Consider the following 23564-nt stretch of genomic DNA (forward strand, 5'->3'; position numbering starts at 1 on the left):
GAAGGAAGGAAATGACAGAAAAACTACCAAAAAGATAATTTAAGAAAAAGAAATAAAGAAAAATGTGGAGAACCTAAAATGAGACAGAAGGTAGGTAGATGGAAAGGAACAGAAGGGAAAGTATAGATTTGTTCCAGTGTTTTGACATTAGGAATAGTAAGTACGGAAATGAAACCGACAGCACAAAGGGCATTCTGCAGCTGACACTCAGGGAAAGTTTCTCCCTAGACAGCTTGGGGCCCAAGGTCTAGGAGGGCTGGTAAGAATTTTGTTCTCCTGTCTAAAAATTCCAGCTGTTAGTGGCTCCCTAACTTTTCTGCTTCAATCAATCACATACCCTGAAGTAAATGAAATATCCCGATCCCCTATCGGAGATTTTTCTGTGGTGATGTTCCTTGGCACAGATATCAATCACAAAGTCAGCCACAGGCAGAGGCAGAACATACAGAGGGAACTGAAGCTGGTTAGGGTGGGACATTTAAGTTACTTTGGGAGTCTACAATGAGAACAAATGGTGAAATGGAAGAAAAAGACTAACAGCAAACCCAGACTCAAAGAGCACTTTAAGTGGCCTTGGACTGTGGAACAAAGGAGTAGGGAAAGCCATGACGGCAGAGGACTGAAAGACTTTTCTGCAAGCTTTTCTCTCTTCCCACAGTCCTCTCTCCAGGACATCTACAAACTGCATCTAAAAGCCTCTGGGGCCAGAGATGATGATATCCTTACTAATTAAACGCTTCCAAAATTAAGTAGACAAAGTAACAGTAATAGGTTTACCTAGAATAAAAGTTATAGAAAAGCAGCTTTTCATTCTTATTCCCAGAGAAAAAAGATCATCTATACTTCACAGGGGCAGACACCATGAGGAAATACTTAGGACAATGAGTCTAGAACCTCTGGACCAGCATGGGAGTCCTTAAGCCATCCATAAAATTAAATCATGATTCCACGAAAATACTGTTAGCATCCTTAAATTCCTATATGACATAAATGCAAAATACAGTTGATCATTCTATCACTATCTTATTATTCTAGTTTACATTTCCATGAATTTTATTAAAGACAGATGTAAAGATTAACTTAATAACTTCAAAGTATGATTATTTAAATACTTACTTCGCAGTTGTCTCTTTATTTCTTTTGCAGGATCTAGCCAGTTCTGCAGGGGGAGGGAAATAAAGGTTAATTAACCCATGAAAAATATTCCAGAGTCCAAAATGGAACAGTTTAGAGTTCACACACTTAAGTAAATACAAACATATTTTAATAAAGTCCTATCCGAAGTTCGTTTCACCTATTAGCATTCCACTGGGCTAAGTATTGATTTATTTTTGAATGTGTGTGTAATAAATAAAATATTAAAACACTTTTAAGGTGAGTCTCTTGGGCCTCATTTTTCTGGGATCTGAAATTAAACACCTAACCAAATGACAAGACATGATATATCTACACATAGTCTTTATTCTATAGCAGAACTACCAGGAAACAGCCCTCATGGACACTGAAGTGAGAGCAATAATTAGCTCCAATTCATAAAGAATAAAATCTGAATCAGAATCTATTGGTTAAAAGTATGTATCCTCCAGTAAAAACAATGATCTCAACTCCTAAAGCCAACTCTTCCTCTTCTTCCTCCTTAAATTTTCTTTTTCTCTGTAACTGTGCAATGCTTTGGAGAAGTGCTGTCAGATTGGAGTAGAAATTTTCCTTCCTGGTTTTCCTGCTTAAAACTTTATTCCAAGCTGGAAGTCACAACCATTAAGAACTTTTTTTCACTTCCCCTTATCTCTACCTTTTGAGAAAGCTAACATAAAAATATTCTAGGAAACCACTATAATATAACATCCTAAAGCAAAAATGATCGAACTTCTAGATTCAAACCACCTACTTTAAAGACATTAAATATTTGTCTTTCAAAGCTATAGGCAAAACACACATCTAAAAAAATTATATAAGTATATAGAATTTTTTTTTGCTTTTTTATACTTCTCCACCTTATCCTTTTAAGTCATTATTAAAGTTCACCTTACTTTATCTTTGCTAACACAAGAGAACAAGTACCTTTTTGAGATACAATAAACTGATTCAAATAATTGGCTTTACAATAAATTTCATTCACTTTAAGTATCCAAAATAATTTATTATATAATATCTGTACTTAAACAGAATGTTATTTGGACATATAAAGCAAATGACTAAAATGTTTATTGTTATGTAGAAAATAACCTGCTGTCTCAGCAAGATATTGAATTAGTACAACAGAACGTTAGCTTACACTATTAAAAAGTAGTAACAAGGGGATGATTTGAAAGCAAAGCTGCATAGACCCCTAAGGGTTTTACCACTCCAGTCACTGCCTGCACTCAGGGCAGCAAGGATCCAAGGTGAGCAGGGCTCTGTTCTACCACTGGTTATCCTCAAACCTCTCCATAAAGAACTATTAGAACTTAATCCAGTTTCATACTAGTGGTGTCCCAGCTGCATGGCTCCATGTGACGAGCCAGTAGGACCTTCTAATGGTACCTCCAGTGCAATGTTAGGGAGAAGCTCTAATTCTTCCCTCAGAAAAGAGCCTGGCATTCAACTTCCTTGCCCTGCAGCTGCTGTCTCACACAACAGCTGGCTCACAAATGGCCGGCTATGATGAGTGAACAAAAATGAGAAAAATACATCATTCAGTCTCTAGCCCAGACAGTAGAGAGGCTGGGGGAAGAGGTAAAGGAAGTCAAATGTGTTGTGGCATTTCATCCAAGGAAGTAACAACCACAGCAAGAAAAACTGAATTAGAGACAACTGAGCCAAACTGAAAAGAAAAAAAAAAAACAAAAACATTATCATAGAAAAAGAGAAGAGTACAGGGGAAAGTACTAGTCTTAAAGGGCTAGACAGACTCTCCCAAATCTTGGGTTTCTTCATGTGACAGTTAATACAGATGCCTGCTACAAAACAGCAAAGAAGACCTCTCTCTGTTCTAAGAGGAAGATGGTGGAAGCAACATCATCTTCAGTGACCCTGGAATGACTCAGCGTCCCAGCCATCCGGCACCTTCCATTCTCACCCGAAGCACCAATCCCCTTGGTACAAGTTCCCTGACAGTTTCTGCACAGCGTGGAGAGAGTCACACAGCTCTACAGACCCAGGAGTATGAGTGACAAGTTTCTGTGCACCAGACAGCCATATTCAGACTCAAGTGTCATTCTTGGGCCACTTTCTACAACATGGCCAGCTGCAATATTAGAAGATTTACAATGGCTTCTTTTCTTTCAAACTCCTATCTAAGGGCTAAGTGGGCAGAGTTTGCTGAAGCGAGCAAACAGCAGCAGCAGAAGTGCCTCCTTCCGTTTGCTTACCTGGTTTTCCCTTTGCTGCCAACGCATTTGCTTCTACACTAGTGAGCACCACTCCCACCAAGGCGTAAGGAGGTCTCCCCGTCCCCAGTACGACTTTGCAAGGGCCGGGACAGACCATACTACTTGTATCCTTCGCAGTATTTGACAGTTTTAGGCAACCAGTAAGGTACTAAATTAATACCTCTTGATTAATATCTGCCCATTGCTTTCTTCCTCCCTCCCGATGCTGTGGTCATCTTAAAAGACTACAGATTACATTATTTTATTAGATTTATTTTTATTTGAATAATTAGTTCCAGTAAGTACTTAGATCACGAGTGGGATATAATTTTACTGCCTAGGGTCTTAAATTCATAAGTAAAAAAACAAAATAATGACTTAATATGACTTTCAAAAGAAATACAAGTCTATTATCTGCATCAGCAATTACACATGGTAGACATAAAACTCTTTAACAAATAAAAAGTTCTTGGTTTTGACACAGGAGGAGTGCTGGGTGAATCAAGAAGCAGACTCAAAAAGATGGAAAAAGTGAATAACATAAATGCACATATGTACACACCATGATAGATTATTCTCTTTAAAAAAAAAAAAGAGATTTGACTGCCACATATATATATACTTCGGAATGAAAAATACACGGAGTCAAATTTTGGCTTTCCACCAACTCTGTATAAACTTGGATTCATTCTTTAGCTTTTAAGCCTCAATTTCCTCAACTGCAAAATGAGGATCATAACATCCACCTCACTAGGTAGTTCTTTTTAACCAATCATTCGTTTGAATGCTTCCTGAAAATTAAGTACCTATATAAAGTACTTTACCAAGTGCCTTAAATAGATGGTTTTTTTGCAATGATAAAATTAAATTGGCTTATCACCTTTTGGGGTGTGTGTGTGTGTGTGTGTGTGTGTGTGTGTGTGTGTGTGTGTGTGTGTGTGTGTGTGTGTGTGTGTGTGTGTGTGTGTGTGTATCTCTTCTTCACATAATTTTATATTTCCAAAGGTAATGTGTTAAATATATTTAAAAAGTTAACATTTATAAAACATTTATATCCACAAAAAGTTAATAAATCAGGCTCTGGGTTCACAAAATACAATCACTATATTCATGGGCCAGAAGAAATAAAAATCAGACCCCCTTTCCTTAGAGAAAATTATCTGATAATAACAGCCCTTTCTACAAAGCCTCTTCCTGGAAATGAAGACAAGACATAAACAGCACAATTGCTTCTCATGAAAATGATTACAAGTATGACTAGTCCAAATGCTTCTATCATGTGAAAGTATTACCTAGCTAAGTTTTTCTAAATTTTGCCTAATGATAAGGATCCATATGGCACATCTGTTAAATGGAACAAACAGATTTACCCATCATCTACCCGAAACATACCAAAACATTCTTGAGGACAGGGGCCTGAGAATCTCTGTTTTAAGTGACAGCTGCAGGCGATTCATGATCAGGCAAGAGAAGAATTTTCTCAGTGTTTCCCAAGTTTTAAGGTATAATCGACAATGAAAAACTAAAAAGTGCTAAAATCCATGCTCGATTTCAATAAAATCTATTTTGGTTTATTAGAAGAGAAGTATTTTGCCAGCTACTTAAGAGCAGGGACATTCATTCACTCAATTTGGTATCCTCCTCCTCACCTTCCGCTTCCTATCTCCACTCTGTACCCAAAGTACGAGCTCAGTAAGCATTTATCTTCTGAATGACCATCAGGTAAAATAAATTAATAAAACTTACAAGGAATCCTATCACAGGCTTCCAATGGAAGTAAACTAGAATTAAAATGTAGTCCTGAGTGTCAGTGTTATTAAGTCGACAGTCTATGAATCGGTTGGAGAAAAAATCTTACATCCTTACTTCACTGACTTCAAACTGAAAATTAGCATTACCATCAATTACAAATGTAGAAGAAAATCTGGTTAATATTAAGAGTACCTTTAGCTTTGTCACTTGTAGGAATCGAAAATAGTTCCATATCAAATTACAGTAGTTACAGATCTTGAAATGTCATTTATGCTAATCAACATTTTGAAATCACAGTAGGAGACTAGATAGTGATGATTACTTTACTACAAATTCTTTAATATTTTGAGAATGTTATCTATTTAATGGCTTTCTTTATAGGCCTGTATGCTTTATTGCAATTATATATTCTAACACTGTTCTCAGAAGCGACCCATAGAATTCACTAGACTGTCAAAGAAATCCATGGCACAAAAAAATGTTAAAAATTTTAAAAACTCTGCCTTAAAAGTTACAGACTTTTTTTTTTTTAACTAAGCAGCGAAGCAAATAACTATACACCTATTTTTTGTTTTGTTTTGTTTTTACACAGAAGTCCTTCTGTTAGTTTATCAGAGAAGCTTCTTAGTCCTACTCTCTATCCACTACAAATCTGTGGGCAAAACAGCCAAGTCTTCTGGCACGTCCCTATATTTTTAACATTGGTTCTCAGAAAAAAAATGTAAAATGAAGATGATTCTCAATTATCCACTAACAACAGAAACATCTAAAATATTCAAAAGCTTGATTATGAATCATTATATTTATATTTATAGGATATCAGTGTTAGGAAAACCCTCAGAGATTTATGGTCCAAATTTCCAAACAGAATGGGAATGGCCTAACTCCCACCTAAGTGGCTATGAGTACTGGAACATTTCTGGAATCACGAGCCACTTTGGGTTATGAGGGCCCCCTACTCCCTTGGCTTTCCTGACCTTCTAAACTCCTATAATCCTCTCTGCCACCTCAAAAGAACATCTAATCCCCTATTTCAGTGCTTCTCAAACTTTAAAGGTTTGCATATATCACCTGAAGATCTCGTCAAAGAACAGGCTGCAAGTTGGTCAGTCTAGGGTGAGGACCTGGAATTCTTCACTTCTAACAAGCTTCTAGGTGGTGCCAAGGCCACTGGTTCCTGCACCACTCTTTGAGTAGTAGAGCCCTAGATTCCTTTTTATGTAAATTCCTGTCGTTTCCCGAAAGTCATGTGTAAAGAGACATTTTTCAAGTCCTTTAACTGGCCTGTCAGATAGATATGCCCAGACTTCACTGGCTAAGTAGTCCAACTGCTGACGGCATCCTGCAGAAAATCCGAGAACGCCACTGCTTCCACATTCCCACATCTAAGTAAACTCCTTCCATCACACTAAATAGCTGTTTCAAACAATATCAAGATCTATATATTCCACTTTCGCCTGACAAAGATGAGAAACCAGGCCCATCGACCGGCAGCATCCCATTGGCAGTCTTAGTGTGCAGCTGCCTGTCACCAGCCACCGACCACACTAGACCTAGATAACGACTCAAAATACAGTCACGAAATCTACCTTCTAGGTCCCACTACCCTGCCCTTCACCTCCCAAAATAAAATCTATCTTGCCTAATTCTCCTTTAGGATGGATATTGAGATTCCACAGTTAAAAGTTTTTCAAAATGCCTAGCCATACCTTCCTCATTCATTTTTGGTGCTTATCAATTTGGCTAGGTGAGAGAAATTAAATTCAACCAAACTCACGCATACTTCTAAATGTTAACAGTATGAGTAAGTTTGTCTGAAATCTGCATTTTTCCCTTAAGAATTTATAGCACTAAAGCAGATTCCCTTTATTATACCTTTGCCTAAATTAGGTCTAATAGACTATTACTATAATGCTGGTGCTTAGCTGTGAAGTTACAGGCTTTCTATGTTACAGTTAAACAGTCGGTGTACATCTGGTAGAACATGATTCAACTTCTGTCTATGGTATTATAAGGCGTAACTGGATTGAATATAGAATTTTATTAAAGAATAGTTTACATATGACAAAAAGGTTAACATTTGAGCTTTTAGTTCTAGTTTCTGGGGAGAAATGCTCTGGCTATCAGGCAAGAGCTTTAAATCAATTTTTAAAAAGTTAGCTGTGACTATCAACTACTTCTAATAGGCTCCTCTTTCAATATGGCTTGAAGCAAAATGACATTATAATCCTGGGGTCAGATGCCAAACTCTATTAACATCAAAAATTCAAAACAATCTTTTTCCACTTTAAAGACAGTCCAAAATTCTTAATGATGGTTCCATGTAGACATAAGAATTCTATGGACTTGGGATTTCATATATAAAAGAGTAATATATTGCTCGATTCGACATATTTTAATGACATTTTCCATTGTGAAGTTTACATAAGAGTTCTTGATATGATAAAGTTCTAACATTAATAATGATAGATTTTCATACTCAAAAGTGAATTGAAAGTCTTCCAACTCAAGGTCTCAACAATGAGAAAAACAATGGAGTATTAACACAAAAATCAAAAGTTTACATATTTTTCTCCATGTAAAGTTTGTACACAAATAACCACGGCTTTACCCTCACCTTTACTTTATAATATGTTGAAATGGCAAGTGACTGAAACTTCTATAAATGCAAATAATATTCAGCATGAAAGAGAACGCATCTTAAATTCCTGTATCCTAAAGTATATCCTACTGTTGAAACTGCATGGGTTTCAAACAAAATAGGACTGATTAAGCTCAGCTGGTACAGCTTAATCTGTGGGAAAATAGGACACCATACAAGTCTATAACTGAAAAATAAGAGTTCTTTTGCCTGATGTCTTGAGGACTGAAATCTTGTCTATACAAGTGAGAGGAATAAAAAAATATGTAATACAAAAGTTATGAAAGCAAACAGGTTTCATATGAATAATTATATTGCCAATTACATTTGAGCATTCAAATTCTAAAAAGTGAATATTTCAGAAAGGACACTCCACTGTTTATTCTCCCAATGTTCTATAGCTCATGCCTAGAAAACAAAGTGCATGTCTAAATTTGTGAGCACTTTCATCTTGCATTTCATAAGTGAAGCTACAAAGTAAATAAGAATTATGAGTTCCTTGTTTAGCATTAGCCTTTTTTTGTCAATGAGAATCCTATACGTAATCTTACTTTAATATCCTCTGCCCTAATGACCTTGCCTTCTCCTTATCAGCCATCTCTTTTCGTGGCTGAACAACTGGTCCTGTCATCACACAGAGTTCTCCACCTCATCAGACTTTATCATCTCATTCTCGGATGCAATCGTCTCCTCTCCCAAGTTTTCTATCCATTTATTTCCACTGTACCTGATCATCAACTTCTATGGACTTTGATTCCTTGGCCCTAGCCATTTTTCCCCACCTATCAGCCCGTTTCAGATTCAGTTATGTTCCTTCCTGTGAACTGATGAAGAATCAGCACTCAGCTTCACTACCATCTCATCGGCATCACGAGTTTCGTCCTCTTACCGTAACCACTGTGAACACAGAAAACTGGGAACCCCTTTAATAATTCATCTCTTCACTATCACACCCAAACTGTAGATGGCAATTAGAGAAAAACACACCAATATTCTGCTGCCATCACGACTGTATGATCTCCAATCTGCATCTTTGGGTCCCCACTACTACCCTAGTTACTCTCAGTGGATGATTTTACCCTGTTTCTGAGATTTTACGCAGCACTTTGCTTAACTTGGATTTATTTAAAACTGCACCACTCCTTCTTATCTTACTTCTTGCAGACTTGGGATGAGGTCGTCCTCTTTATTCAAGGCTTATCCTGACTATGGAAGCTTCCATTATCTTCACTTTCCTCTCTCTTCAACCTTAACCTTTTCGTGGGCTTTTCCATAGACAAAGTCAAAGTTCTTTCCATCCAAGAAAATGTCAACCTCCAAATCCCTGGTAGCCTCTCTGTACTGTTATACATACTAGCCATCAGTCTCAACAGGCTATTTAAATTTAAATTTGTACTATTTAATAAAATTTAACTTCACTTCCTCAGGTGCACCGGCCATATTTCAGTTGCTATATCTGGCTGGTGGCTAGCACACCAGACAGAGCAGGTCTAGAACATGACATCATCATGGAAAGGTCTATTGAACAGTGCTGGTCTATATCCTCTCGTATCACTGTCCCACCTGTCCTTCTCTACACAGCCAAGCTTCTTTAAATCATAGTTTACACCCCACTCTCAAATTCTTTACTGTTAACTTTCCTCAGCCATCACCTACCCTTGACCCCCAAACATCATGTAGCCAATAGCCTACAGGCATTTCCAACTTAGCAAAATGAAAATTAGATTCCATCTCTGCCCCCAGCCCCAAACTGCTGCTTATCCTCAAAGGTCCTTGTATAAAATTCTCCAATAAGCTCCCCAGTTACCCAAGCTTGAATCTTGGGACTTATCCTCAAACCCTTCCTTGCCCTCAGACCTCAGAGCTGATTAGTCATACGATACCGCACACATAACCTACTTAGTACCGCCATCTCTTCATCATCACTTTTAATGTCATTGCCCGAGTTTCCATCACCTCTGGACTAGATTGACCTTCCTGCCTCTGGTCTCAGTCCCCTATATGCCATAAAAAGGTTACTCTTTCTGAAATGCAAATTTTATAGTGTCATTTCCTACCTAAAACCCTTCACATCAGGATAAAAATCTAACTTCTTTAGCACAAGATACAAGGCCTTCCAAAATAATGACCTTTGCCTCGCTTTCCCATAATCTCCACCAGCACTCCTCACAAAGCCCCCAAATTAATTCATGATATAAATTAAAAACACTGTGCTTGCTGAGAAAACACAGCTTCCAGACAAGCCCCTAACTCCTCCTTCTAACCTGCCAATCGCTCATAGGTCCCTCCCTCTTCGATAGAGAGACTGGAGCTGCCACATCCTCCAGCCCTGTCAAACAACTTGAAACTTCTCATATAAACCATGATGCTTCATACTGGAGCCATTACCTTTCTTCCATGCAGTATATCCTTACTCTGCCCACATTCAAAATACTGGTCACAATTCTCAATTTCTATAATAGAATGTCAATATTAAACTGCTAGTATTTCCAAAATTTATAGAACTGCCTTTATAGAACAATATAAAATATTCATACCATAGGCCCTTCTCAGGCAGTGAAACTTAAAAGTGTCTCCTAGTCACTAATAAATGTCCAGCTGGTATTTAGAATAGGTTATGTTAAGTTCTACCATTGAACTGAGTTAGATTACTAGAAGCCTATATACTTAAATAATATTAGCCTGACTGCTATGGTCTGAAGGTTTGTTGAAATCGTAATGCAGGATGTGATGATATTAAGGTGGGGCCTCTGGGGCATAATTTGGTCATGAGGATGGAGCCGTCATGATTGGATTAGTGCCCTTATAACAGAGGCATCAGAGAATTGCTTCAACCCCTTCCGCCATTTGAGGACACAGCAAGAAGGCATTGTCTATGAACCAGAAAAGCAGCCCTCGCTGGGTACCGAATCTGCTAGCATCCTGATCTTGGACTTTCCAGCCTCTAGAAATGTGAGAAATAAATTTCTGTTGTTTATAAGCCATCCATTCTCTGATATTTTTCCAAAAGAACTAAGACACTGATCAAAAAGTTTTGGTCTATTTTCTGTCCCTAGATATGTGAGGGAACCATCCCATAGGCTGTAACATCCCTTAACATCCCACAAGTAAACAGTGATGGCACTATTTTTTAATGGAGAGGGGAGAAATCATGGCACGTTCAGTGAGTATAATGTCAGGGTAGATATGTTTGCCTGTGTGTGCCTCTGAGTGAACAATGAGTGTAAAAGAAAGATAAATAAGATTCCGGGTTGGAAATTCATCTCCCAGGTGATTCTGATAGGAAGGAAAAAGTCCTTTTTGAGAAGCACTGGCATGGACTCTCACAGAATAACCATCGGTAAGTCAGGTCATCCTTTAAATTTATTGACAGCATTACAGATATATCAGCTGGAAATCTCATAATGGGAACACTGCCCATAACATCCTTTGACACCTCATACATAGCCTTGCAGAAGGACTTTCAGAATAAGATGAAAATATCCTCTAGGGCAAGATGATATTATTCCACTTCTCCAGTGATGACAGGTAAAAAAACGTACCCACTTTTACCTTGACTGGCAGAAAGTTTAGAATTGTTAAATTTTCTATATTTCTTTTTCTTAGTTGACCTGGTTTTAGATCTTGTCTTCAATATTTATTACCTATGCGACTCTGGGTAAATTATTTAACTTCTCTATGCCTCAACTTTCCGTATTTATAAAGTGTGGTTGATAAAACCTACCTTTGAAGGTTATTCTGTAAACTGTATGAGACAACACGTGTCAATGCTTAGAACACTGCCTGCTGCAAGAATCCCAGACAGATTAGCTATTAATAGTCCTGTCTATCTCATTTTAGAATATTTTTCTGGTAAAAGCCAATTCAGATTTTTTTAAAAGAAATTATGAATAAGTATGCCTGACCACAAGCCTCAATATAAATATGTTATTCTCATCAGGTAAAACTACCCCACTGCACTCTGTACTGTTGAGATAGATTCCACTTAGAGTATTTGTTCCATGCTAGCTGCCATTCTTTAAGGCATATCCAAAATTAAATTCAGTGATTTGCCTGTTCTTCCAAAAGTTGTTATGTGACCTAAAATTTAACATATCTGAAACTACACTCATGATATACCCTGCCATCCCCCAAATGGGTCCTCACCTTTCTCACTGAAGGGCACCTCACTCCATCCAGAAACTCAGCCCTTATTTTTGATGTTCATCATCCCTCACACCCAATCAATCATCAGATTGCTTCTATCTCCTTTCTAAATCTCTCTTAAATCATTTGCTTGTCTACTTTCACTACCACAACCTCAGCTGAGTCCACTTTTGTACTTTCAGTGAGCAGTTCTGTTCGAGTTCCCTCTCACCCCAGTCTGACAGCCAAAGTGATCTTTTTAAAGGCAAAACTGGTTGCCTCACATCACTGCTTCAGCCCATCAATGACTTACCATTTTTCTTATGAAAAAGGAAATCTCCCAAGTTTTAATATATAGCCTAGAAAGCTGTGCATGATCTGAGCCCCATCAATAACTGACTTCTTTCCCCAGCCTCATTTTATCATCCCCCCACTAACCACACCAGACTTCTCTCCAGTTTTCAAACAGTCAGTAATTTCTGCCTCAAGGTCCTTTCCATGTCCCCTCACCCAGCCAAAGTCCACTCGCACTTTAGGTCTCTGCTTAAGCAGCATTCTCTCCCAAAAGTCTTCTCCATCAGTACCCTGACTCTCTGCTATAGAGCAGTAATCAAAATTTAGTAATTGTGTAATTTGGTTTTTTATACTGTCTCCTCATCTAGAACTTAAGTGGGACGTCCATGAAGCAGAGTCTATGCCTTAATTGTTTACATAGTCGAGTACACTGGTTTATACATGAGCAGTATTTTTTTTTAATTGTGGTAAACACACACACACACACACACACACACACATAAAATTTACCATCTTAACTATTTTTTAGTATACTTCAGCAGTGCTAATTACATTCACATTGTTGCAGAACAGATTCTGAAACTTGTTCATCTTCAAAACTGAAACTCTGTATACCCACTGAGCAACTCTCCATTTCTGCTTCCCTTCAGTCAGAAAGTACCATTCTACTTTGTTTCCATGAGTTTTAACTATGGATACCTCATGTAAGTAGATTCATACAGTGCTTGGTTTGTTTGTTTGTTTGCTTATAACAAGTTTATTTCACTTAATATGATGTTTTTTAGGTTCATCCATGGTATATAGCATGTGACAAGATTTCCTTCTTTTCAAGGCTCATTACATTCTATTCATATTTTTTTTATCCAAGTCATCCATCAAAGGACATCTGGATTGCTTCCACCTCTTGGCTACTGTGTGTGAGTAATGCTGCAGTGAAGATGGGTGTGCAAATCTCTCTTCAAGATCCTGCTTGCAATTCTTTTGAATATACACCAGAAGTGGGATTTCTGGATCATATGATAATTCTATTTTTAATTTTTTGAGTAATCTCTACCTGTTTCCCATAATAGCTGTACCATACTACATTCTCATCACCTGTGTGCAAAGGTTCCAATTTCTTCACATCTTTATCAACACTTGTTATTTACTATTTTTTTTTGTTGTTTTTTTTTTATAGTGGCCATCCTAATGGGTATGAAATGGCATGCAGGTAGTATTTAATAAATATCTGAGGCTATACAGATAAAAAGGTATGCTCTCTACCCTCCAGAAGTTCTAGAGTAATGGGGAGAAAGGCTGACACACAAAAAAGGTTTGTGCTAAATATCTAGATGACAGAGGGAAGGAACTGTCAACTCTCCTTGAGTTGGGGCAGGAAGGGTGGTGGTGGGTGGTCAAAGGAATCACATCGAATAGGATACTGAAGTTGGACCTTTAGGAAAAGCAGGCATTCAGATACAAAAATGGGAAGGACATTCCAAATGTAGAGAGTAGCATGTTCGAGCAGATATTGTATGGACCAGCAAGGCTCCTTTAGAAGAGAAACTGGTGTTGATTACATATGGACTGTATGTGAGAGTTTACTGAGAAATGAAGCTAAGTAAACAGACTGCAGTCTCATGACCAAGAGCTGGGTAAACCGCACTAAGAGGGTTAGACTGTATCCACTAAATGGCTTTAAGCCAGGGAGTGCCAAAATCAGATATGCGGTATGAAGCATGATCATAGAGGCCTGGGACTGGGCAGTTTGTACAGTTAGTAATAAAATAGTCAAAGCAAGAGATGACAGGGGCCTAAACCGAAGCAAGACCTGTGGACAAAGAGAACCAGGAGAGAGATGTTAACAGGTGGAAAAGACAGATCTTACTGGAACAATGGAAGGAGGTATAAGAAGCATCTGTCACTCTTCCGGGGACAGATGAAGTTTAAGGAAAACATGCCTAGTTTGCTTTTTGGTAACTGAATGTAGTATCCAGTAGGCAGTGAAGTATATGAGTCTGAGATTCAGGTGAAAGACATGAATGAAGACACATATATTGGGAGTCGTCAAAATAAAAAATAGTGAATCCTACCATCTAAATACCACTCTTCCTTATGTAAATCTAGTGTTCCAGAAATTGCAGCTGTCTTAATGCGGCATATCCTGTATTTCTACTAATAGAATGTTATTCTATATATTTTACAATAGACCAGATAGTCTCCCTATTTTATAAACACTACACACTCCTATGGATCTACCAATATGTCATCTCAGAAAAACTGGGTAATAAGCCAAACTCCCAGTACTTTCTCTTTTGCAGCAAAGAGGGCCAAAGAAGGGCACATGACTGTAAACATTAGGAAGACCACCTTATAATTTAAAGCCTAAGAAAACTGCCTAGTTTATTTAATTGAATGCCTAATATGCTCTTACTTCTGAGAAAAGTATTCTGCATAGAGTTCTAATAAGAATATTCGCATGCTATTCAGCAGGCAGGCATGCATTTAAATTGTCTTTAATGTGGAATTAAACCGCAAATTAGATATCAAGGATTTAAAACTAAGCAAGTTGAGAAAATTTAATTCATATGTAATTAATACCCTTAGTACCCTGTATTTCATTACCAGGACATATAAATACAAACAATAATAGCATGTGGGCAAATAAAATTTACAGCCTGTATTTATCAACTGACTGTTCTGTTCTGACTGTTCTATTGTGATATGAATGTTAGATACTGAAAAATAACTCTTTTCACTATAACCAAGTGCTCTGGGCATCCTCAAACAGAATGATCATAGTCTGTCCACAGCCACAATCTACCATACTTAAAAAGGCTTCACTTTAGGGTGCAACCATGGACCAAACCTTTATTCTCCTATACTCAGTAGCTTTTCCATAACTCAAGTCCCAAGCCTCAGAAAGTGATATAGAAGAGAAAAAGTCCTTTAACAATGAGGAAAGTGCTAGAGGCTGAATGTTTGTATCCCGCCCCCTACTCGCCAAATTCATATGTTGAAACCTAATCTCCTATGTGAGAGTATCTAGAGGTGGAACTTTGGGGTTGATTAGGTCATCAAGATGGAGCCCTCAGAATGGGCTTAGTGAGCACCTTGCTCCACAAACCATGTGAAGAACAGTGAGAAGGCACTGTCTGTGAATCAGAAAGTGGGCCCTCGCCGGACACCGAATGTGTGTGCTTATAGTCTAAGTGAAAAAGTACACACGTGATGGCAAAAAGTTATAGGTGGTTCCCTCTACACAAGCTTTCAATATTCGTCAAATATCTACAATGAACATAAAAATAAGTCATGATAAAAACATAAAATATGTTATTTTAAAGTGAAAATTTAGAATAGTTAAGAAAAAATACAGCATTTTTCTAAGAAGATATAAATGAACTTGAAATAACTTCACTTACTTTCTGCTCAGGGCTTTCCTGAAACAAAAGTCCGAAGTAGTCCTTCTCCAAGAGATTGAGATGTTCGCACACTTTGTCGAATAACACTTGTCCCTTAGCACGTTTCTGAGGTAAAAGAAATATCATGTTTACTTTTCAAGCACTTAAAGATTCCATGAATACTGTAAATAAAGAGCATCCTATTACATAACAGTATTTAGCTTAATATAAAATATTTTTTCCAATCTTTTTAACAATACAAAATAGTTATTAACTTTTTACTTTAGATTCACTGCCCAAGACACAAATATACACACATCATGAATGCATGATCAGACAGATGCTCAATGTTTTTACTGCTGCTCCATGTAAATATAAAAAGAACTAAAAAGTAAAATTCTAGTTCATTTATTTTTAAAACAGTACAAAATAATGTCCAAACTGCCTCCCTCAACTCCTCAAGGTGGCTCACATCATATCTACAATGTATACTCCTCCCAGGAAAAGCATTTACCTTCTTCTTCAATGTATCCTAACATGATTTATTGTCAGTGCTTAGGTTTGATTTTTGTTCTATTTTTTTTTTCAATAAAAGGTATGTTTTTTTCCAAGAATGATATGCATTTACTCTTTAGAACAAATTTGTAAAATACAAGGTAATAAAACTGAGACAATAAATTAGCTGCCTCTAAGGATCTAACATATTTTTGCCTTAGTTTGTTGTGTTTTGTTTTTTAATTTAAGAAGTTGCTATCAACAGAGATGTAAAAGCCTTTGACAGCTGTAGAAGAAAAGTTCATTGTCTAATCAACAGCAAAATATAAAGTGGTGGCTCATTTCCGATAGAGATGCACACCCCTGGGAATGCCCAACTGCAAGGTCAGGTCACACATACGCCTTCTTCCACCTGTACTAATCCAAGCAACTACAAGACTGCAAGTGAAAAATGAACAAGCCACCAGATTTTTTTCACCCTGTCCTTACACTATCAAAATGTATACTGTCAGCTTATCCAGTGTGTGAAAATTATAGAAAATATATAAAAGACATTTTTATTTCAAATAAGTACAACTGTAATAAGGGGTTTCTAAAGATAGTTTTCACAGAAACTCAATTCAAGAGCTTGTTTCTCTCCTCTAACCTTTTCTTCCTCTTTGTGGGAGCAAAGTAAGAAATTCATGCCTGAAAGACTTGCAAAGGAGAATCTGGAACTTCTATTATACCTTTTATAGTAACATTTCTTTAAAAAATGGAATTATATCAAACAGTAGAAGAGGGAGAAAACCACACAGATTACATTATTTCAAACTAATAAGCAATGTTATCCACATCACTACAGATCCAGAAAATTAAGTTACTAAGTACATTTAAGATAAACATGTGTTTATATGTCCACATAGTAAAAGTACACACAAATATAATGTACTAAATAAGAGAACTGGGCTCCTGATTCCAAATACCAAAGTTCTAACTACATTTCCATTATTTACAAGCCAAGTGACCAGAGACAAGACACAGCTGCTATTTGCCTTAATTTGCACATCTGTGAAATGAGATAAAAGGATCTACAACAAAGGATGTGGTAAGTACTAAATGAATAGTAATACACAACAAGAGCTCAGAATAGTGTGTGGCACACAGTAAGTGCTTAATCAATATTGGCTCTTATTGTTATAATCTAGAGTTTTATAACACTAAAAAATGATTTGTTTATATAAAATTTTGGTTTCAGCTTTTAAAATGAAAACTTCTGAATTTTATTATCTAAACTACATGCAATTTTTAATCTATGTAATTTAAAACTCTTAATTTAAAGGTATTTTAAATTAATTTTATGAGGAGGTGACTCAAATCATGACAGTTACTTTCTTAAAGGTGCAGTAAAATCAATTGTCTCTTTACATGAGCCTGGACTAAATGTAAGGAAATTTGGTTGCAAACAGTGGCAAAGAATACTTTGAAGGTCATCGAAAATGTCAGAATTTGCTCTCTTTGACATTAATTTCAACATCGTTCACTCCTGAATCTCCAGTACGAAGACTGCCTAGCATAATATGTGTTAAAAAAAAAAAAAAACTTATTGAATCAACTGAAAAAACTATATGTAACATACTTTAAATGGGGTAACATTTAATATACTCAGTCTCATAATGACTGACCACAGCTATAATTTCAGTGCCTGCTTTGTAATTAGGAACTTTTCTTATCTGAGAAAACAAAGGGAGCAAACTATTACAGCGTCTGCCATAGTATTCTACTTACACATTGCCCACTATGCATTTATAATGAGGCATAAATGAGCCACAGAGGACATTTTATCTACTATAAAGCAGGATTATTTATCCTATTTACAAAGATATTAAAAACTCAATAGAAGCTTATAAAAAAAGCTGACCTTTAATCAGATATAGTTCCCAAACAAACATCATTTCTATGAAATGCCTGGCTATAAATGACAACTACTTTCAAATAAGCTAACTACTGAAACTAAGTAGCTGCAGACATCATACAGAAATATAACAGTCAAAAGGAGATTCATACTATTTTATTTGGTTTAAATGCTATTTGAAATTAAGGTAAAAAGATATTTAAGGCAACTGATGTCTATAAATAATATGCCTCAGTTCAAAGAAAACACGTTCCAACACTGGTGTAAAGTCAATTTTTATTAATCATTCTTTCTCACTTTCCACTTCATTCTTTCCACTTCAAAAATAGAAACATGCTCTCATGGACAGAATTCCCCTAAAAGATTTAGAGGAAAACATCTATGAAGTTCACCACCACAATCTGGTGTTGGTATGCTGGGCAGCACAGTGGGCGGCATCAGCACAAGGCTTGAGTAAGCCCAAGTTTCTCTCTCACTCAACATTTTGTAAGCACTTCACTATTACTAGACGAGTGTGACAATGGACGAGCCACTTAGTCTATTTAAAGTGTAAAGTGAGATCACAGCTATCTCACAGATCACTAGGAGGTTCCAATTAACCCGATAAGATAGTAAATGTCCAAATGCCAAACCAAGTGCCTTACTCAATCATAGCTGAATTGCATTCTCAACTGTTTTTTCACTAGTCCACATGTAAAAAACACCAAAAGTATCTTCTAGATGCTCAGATTGCTTCACTACTATTTTCTCCTTCCCTCTCCAGGAAATAGATACTTTAAATATTTGATAAAATCTTAACTAAACACACATATTACTTAAGCTTCCATTCAACATCTCCACTCTCAATGAACTAGAAGTCTGGCTGGAAAGACAAAAACACAACAATATTGTGAGGCATGTGCTGAAAGATGCTACGGGAACATCAAGAATGGACAGAGTAACTGTCAGAGAAAAAGCATACCTTCACCAGGACTGCAACATCTGCAATGAATCTTAAAAGAGGAGATTATTTTTTAAGGCGGAGAAACAGCATATTTAAAAGAACTTACTTTTCTCTTCAGATGTTTACAGAGTCTGACAGAGCCAATTTCTATTCAAAAGATACTGGGGAATATAAGGTGAAAAATTTAACCCATCCATAATGGACAAGTCATACAATATGATTGATAGGTAGACTGTCTCACTCTCTCATGACTGTGAGGACTTGACAGGTTAAAAGGCTCAATATATACTGATCCAGCATCTAACATGTATCAGTCCCTATGAGAAGACATTGGGGAAGCAACAATAAAATATACATGGTCTCAGGAACTTTATACTCAACTGGCCAAGACAGAAAATAAAAAGGAAACACCCTCTCACCCCAAAGAAATCCTATTAATCTACCACTTCGGATATAACCAGGTATCTGGTCCAACTGATCCAAATACACCTGACCAATGGCCTATGAGATAGCCTGATGCAAGAGTCTACCCGAAGACAACGTCTTTTACTGGCGATAAGATTACCAGATAAAATCACATCTTCCCTCAAGCAGTTTAAACACAAGACAGATATACACACATTCTTACGTACATACACACACATACAGTTATAGAGTAGAGTGGTGCCAATGCAGAGGGAAAGACAATGAGAAGGCAGACAAAGATATGAGGATACAGACTTGTATTTGCCAAAATATGTTCCAGTGGTCCCACTGGTTCCATGAGATGCTCCATATATATACATACCCATATCTCAAAAAGGGGAGTAGAGTGGGACAAAAAAAATTCTGCTTACTGTACATAACTACTAAACATCAAAACTCCTATTTGCATTAGATACCCTGAGAAGTTCTACAGTGAAAAAATAAAAACTTGTTTACTATCATTCAACCTAATGTTTCTTGAAATTATTTGACTAAAAACCCCACTATCTTTTTAAAACAAAACACTAACTTATCCCGTAGCAGATTTACTGTTTGTAGACCATAGCTCAGGAGCTGAGGTAGAGAAGAATTACCGTGACGTAGCCCTCATGCAGATCTGGAGACTGGCGTTATCTTTTCGATTCAAAAGTGCCAAAAAAGAGAATTCAGTTTAAACTGGTACAGAATTGGATGGGCCCAGCTGTCTGGCAGAAGCAATTGATTTCCATAGATAAAATCCCAACGAATATAATCAAAAATCAAACACACAAGGAAACTAGTTGTTAATTATTGAGAGTTAGACACAGTATCAGAATCAGATCCTCAGAAACTGTAGGTAATGGAAATTATCAAGTATAGAACACAAACAAGTATGTTTTATATATTTAAAAAATAAATATTTTAAAATATCATCAATGGAAAACTATCAAAAAATAGATTCTGAAAAGAATCAAACAGAACATCTAGAAAAACTAATAATTATAATCCAAATGAAGAGTTTGATATAGCTAAAAAGAAAACCAGTAAACCAAAAGGCAGATGTGAAAAAACTACCCAGAATGCACAGAAATCCAAAGAGATGGAAAATATGAAGGAATTTCATAGACATGAAAGAATACAGTGGTCAACATATATCTCATTAGAATTCTAGATGACAACAGAACAAGGGAGAAGCAATATTAGAAGACATAATGGCTGATGAATACTAAAACTCTCAAGAAAACTCAATGGTTCTCTAAACAGATAAAATAAAATCCATTAATCTATAATCACTTTATTCCATTAATTATTTACTCACTAACATTCAAAAGGTTTTGATATGCAATATTTAAAAATGATGCAAGGGCTTTGTTTCTAAAAATGCTTTGCACAGGAACCAGAAAATATTAGAAAACAATAAGCATTCAAAAAAGTATGCAAGAAATCATTGCTTCATAAAACAGAAGGCGTAAAGTCCTTTATAGAGACAATATTCTGATAAAATGGTAAGGGAATGTTGAAAATAAATGTTGTAATGAAACTGAAAATTATATTAAGAAAACAAAAATCCATTGATATTCCAAAAAGCTTCATGATGATGTAGAGGATAAAGTTGAGATCAACAAAAAAGAGAGGAAAAGAAAAATAAAATAATATAAGACAACTTGCTATTTTTAGCCTAGGATCTTTCAATTAAAACATAAAAATGCACATGAAGAAATCTGAGAATAAGATTTTTTTAAAGTCATTATGCAGTTAGTCACAACAACAGATGTAAAGGCCACTGCAAATTACAAAGGGTGTCCCCAAGGCATTGGCTCACTCGAAGCTCATGGCGGCAAGTGAGAGGGAAGCAGGTCAGGACCATTACTATCTCCAATTTACACGTTAGACCCTGCAGCTGAGGGAGGAAGGGATGTGAGTAACACGCGGAGTGGCTAGTCTTCCTGGGCCACACTCCTCTCAGCAAGGCCAGAAGAAAGTAAAATGCTTTACTTCCAAAAACCCACCTCCTTAGGGAAGTACAAATGAAGCCAAGCCCCAAGAAATAGGCAATTTTCTTTTTAACAAATATCTTCAAAAATAAATAATAGCTAGAATAAAGCCATCAAGACACGAGGGAAAGAAACATGAGCAAGGAAAGAAAATTATAACAGAAAACTCAGAAAAGTTACTCATAAGAAAACAAAACTGATCTGCTTTTGAAAGCAAACTGAAAAAGGCAAACAAAGTGGCATATTTTTATGTCATAAAGAAAATATATCAGATTATCAGGAGACACATATTAAATGTTACATATTAAATGTCTCAAGTTAGTCCACTTTTTAAGTACTAATCTGCAATCGAACTTACCTGAGTATGCTCTAACAGCAGTATGACCCAGGGGCTCACAACTTCTTTTTTGCCTTCACACTGTTCACAACACACTCCATAAATAATAATTCTCATCATTTGGGAGAAAGGAACCAAGACACAATTCATAATGGCAGTACATAAAAAATGGGGGAGGCGAGTTGAAATTGTTCCTTCGCCCCCTCCCTGAATCTCCTATGAAGCACCTTTCATGAAAATCACCAATTCTCAACAGCATGGGAAAAGGGCACTGAAGGAGAACCCCAGAATGCAAGCCCTATCTCTTAATAGCTGTGTAACCTCGCTATGCCTCAGTTTCCTCTTTAAAATAAAAACACATAATGGTGATAAAAGAATTAAATGAAGTGTTTAAAGTGCTTAATAAAATGTTTGGCACATTACATGGATTTATTAAAAGGCAGCTGAAATCACAGGACTTTGATGAGCTGCTCTAAAAATAATTGATTTTAAATATGATTAAAGAGCTTTCACAATTACTTCATCCAATCTTATTTCACAAATGAGGAAACAGGTTATAGAGAGTTTAACCAACCTAACTGTTCAGTCTCATTTCCTGAAGTTCTTTTAAAAGCTGAATTCTTATTTGTGGGTATAACCATAAACATTAGTACTCTGTATTTCTATCCAGAAAGGCCATTTTCTTCTACTGTCACTTTTAATTTTTATAAACAACTCAAATTCTACTGCATGAAAGTGCTATAAAAATGCATTTGTTAACCAAGCAGAATATAGAGATATTTTGCTTTACAATGTGCGCCGACGATACCAGTCCATGCAGCTGTTCATAGCTGTTAGAGCAATTTGCCACACTGACCCAGATAAAGAGGGGTACTGATTTGCCAAAAAATACTCTAAATTTCTTTTTTACCTTGATTTATTTCCAACTATTGAAAACCTATCTCTAGACAAATCTCTAAATATTCCTTCCCAATGAAGCCTATTCCAGTTTCCAAATATTCATCTCTCTCTTTCAAGCACTTTATTTCTCTTCTATGGTACCTACACTTACAATCAACTTCTTTTGAGATTTATTACTTTGGAAGACTGAATTATTTATGCAAAAGTATGTCTCCTACAGCAGCACCTCACTGAGTAACTAGCTCACGAGTAGGCCAAGATATCTATTGGATGGAATGGCTTGGTGCCATGAAGCCTGCCAAAAAGTTGGCAGAGTTGAGTCTAGAATTCAGGCCTTCTGGCTCGCAGTCTTAGGCAATCCGCTGGATCTAGCTCATGGACGACCAGCCCATAGATATTCAAGGAACTAAACCAAACACACACTGCCAACTAGATTCTGGGAGAAGAACAGCCACAGACCTACATTTTATTTTCACAATTCTACATTGTACTTAAACTCTTCCTTAGTAATTTAGAGCATTTCCAAATATTTCTTGGGAACCAGAGGAATGACAAAAGCAGAAAAGCCTATCTGCCTCTTTCTCTAACGTGCAGGTCATGTCACACCTTTATGCAGAAGGGGACAGTGGGGCTTTCTGGAGTCTCTACACATTCCTTTACTGAAACATCAGTTCCACTGTCATTTCCTCTTGCTGTCTGAAGCAATCCTTTGCTTTGTATCGCTTCTTACACTAGAATCTTTATAAACTACAAACTGTGTCAATCTCTATTCTGATAATGTAGCCCCAAGTTAAACAATTAAAACCATACAACTGTTAATAAAATTTTGCAAAGCATAATCCAAAAAGAAATCTTACTTTCTATATTAAATGCCAACAAGCTTTACGATCTATTTTTCCCATCTGCCTCTTGCTAACCCTACTTCCGTGTTTGACCAGCAATATCAATCAGTGGATTGAAAACTTAAAAATCAAACAAGAAAGTACTTTGGTCTATTTTCCAGGTATCTGATTTT

The 23564-nt window shown here is 36.6% G+C and overlaps 1 protein-coding gene across 13 annotated transcripts in view; it reads right to left on the reverse strand.

Moving 5' to 3' along the window:
• The window catches only part of EPB41L2 (erythrocyte membrane protein band 4.1 like 2), a 193307-nt gene that overhangs the window by 61857 nt on the left and 107886 nt on the right, over positions 1–23564 (reverse strand). For all 13 annotated transcript variants that reach the window (XM_039849928.1, XM_039849926.1, XM_039849925.1 and 10 more), the window contains exons 4-5: positions 15564–15668; positions 1117–1159 (exon numbers count right to left, since the gene is read on the reverse strand). In XM_039849928.1, coding sequence (XP_039705862.1) covers positions 1117–1159; positions 15564–15668 — 148 coding nt within the window. The remainder of the gene's footprint in view (positions 1–1116; positions 1160–15563; positions 15669–23564) is intronic.

The sequence above is a fragment of the Pteropus medius genome, unplaced genomic scaffold (assembly GCF_902729225.1).
Source record: "Pteropus medius unplaced genomic scaffold, Ma_sr-lr_union100, whole genome shotgun sequence".
NCBI lineage: Eukaryota > Metazoa > Chordata > Mammalia > Chiroptera > Pteropodidae > Pteropus > Pteropus medius.